Source organism: Vitis riparia, chromosome 7 (genome assembly GCF_004353265.1).
Source record: "Vitis riparia cultivar Riparia Gloire de Montpellier isolate 1030 chromosome 7, EGFV_Vit.rip_1.0, whole genome shotgun sequence".
In the NCBI taxonomy this organism is placed as follows: domain Eukaryota; kingdom Viridiplantae; phylum Streptophyta; class Magnoliopsida; order Vitales; family Vitaceae; genus Vitis; species Vitis riparia.
The window spans coordinates 3,581,262-3,582,522 of NC_048437.1; the positions used below are offsets into that span (position 1 = coordinate 3,581,262).

Below are 1,261 nucleotides of genomic sequence, written 5' to 3' on the forward strand. Positions count from 1 at the left end.
CCATAAAATTTAACTATCTTGATGGGTTTGGGTTCTGAATTCCCAGACCCCAAATCCTCTGTTTGGGAGAAAGGAAAATCTGCAAACTGGGTCTCAACCCACCAAATCTGGGGACCCAAAAATCTCAAAAAAAAGAAAAAGAAAAAAAAGAACCGAAAAATCAAGAACAACACCGGGAATTTGATCTCAAAATCCCCAAAATCACCCATATGCTTTTATCCATTTCACTGAAATGACATGTACATACACTAGACGGAGACTAAATATATATATATATATATATAGATATTATATATTGATATATTGTCCCTATGTACAAGACCAAGGCACATTTTCCATAGAAACAAACAGAAAAAAAAAAAAAAAAAACCCTACATGAATCTGTATAAATTGTTACCATGTAATGCAGATAACAAGAAGATAAGCTCCTCATCACTCCCATCATACTCTACCTGGTTTTGTAGATGATACTTGGTAACAATCTCCTCAGGCAAAACCCGTCTTCTGCACAATGGGCATGTCGGGCAGTCTTGCTGCAACCACATATCCAAACACCCCTTATGAAATATATGCTTGCATTGAAGCTTCCTAATCTCCTCTCCATCTTCAAACTTCGATAAACACACTGCGCATTCCAGCATCTCCTGCATTATTGCGCTCCTGTACCGAATCGTTGGGCTCTTTTCTTCGATTAAATCCAGGTACTGGCTCCGCGTTATCAGCCGTTTGTCGGGGTTGCAGGCGATTCCGGTCACCGACCGGACGAGGATTACTATTTCGAGTAGGAGCAGAGTGAAAAAGACTATCGTCATGGTGTAGAGGTGGGAGAAGAATTGGGAGAGAGCAGCCATGGCTGTTATTGCTGCAGACAGGAATAGAAGTAGAAATGAAGGAAGGGTACAGCCTAGAATATAAATTACCATTATTATCATTATTATTATTATTATTATTATTATTTAATTACTTAATTACTTAATTACTTAATTAATTAATTAATAATTATTCCTATTTTTAGATTGGCTTCAAGGATTTTGATGCATTGACTTTCGAATCATGTAATTTTGGTACGACCACTCAACCACCACTATTTTTTTTTCCTTAAACCCATAATTGTCATTTAAATCAAATTAATGACTTGATGTTATTGTAATTAAAATAATTTACAATAAATTAAATTAAATAATTTTCTCATTGAAGCTCTAAAGTATATTCATTATCAGAAAATACAAAATAAAAATAATTATTTATTCAAAAAGTAATT

The 1,261-nt window shown here is 34.4% G+C and overlaps 1 protein-coding gene across 1 annotated transcript; it reads right to left on the bottom strand.

Moving 5' to 3' along the window:
• Positions 1–371: 371 nt before the first annotated feature.
• On the bottom strand, positions 372–851 carry LOC117919402 (probable E3 ubiquitin-protein ligase XERICO). The gene has a single exon (XM_034836592.1). It carries the CDS (start codon positions 849–851, stop codon positions 372–374), a length of 480 nt encoding a protein of 159 aa, XP_034692483.1.
• Positions 852–1,261: the final 410 nt, after the last annotated feature.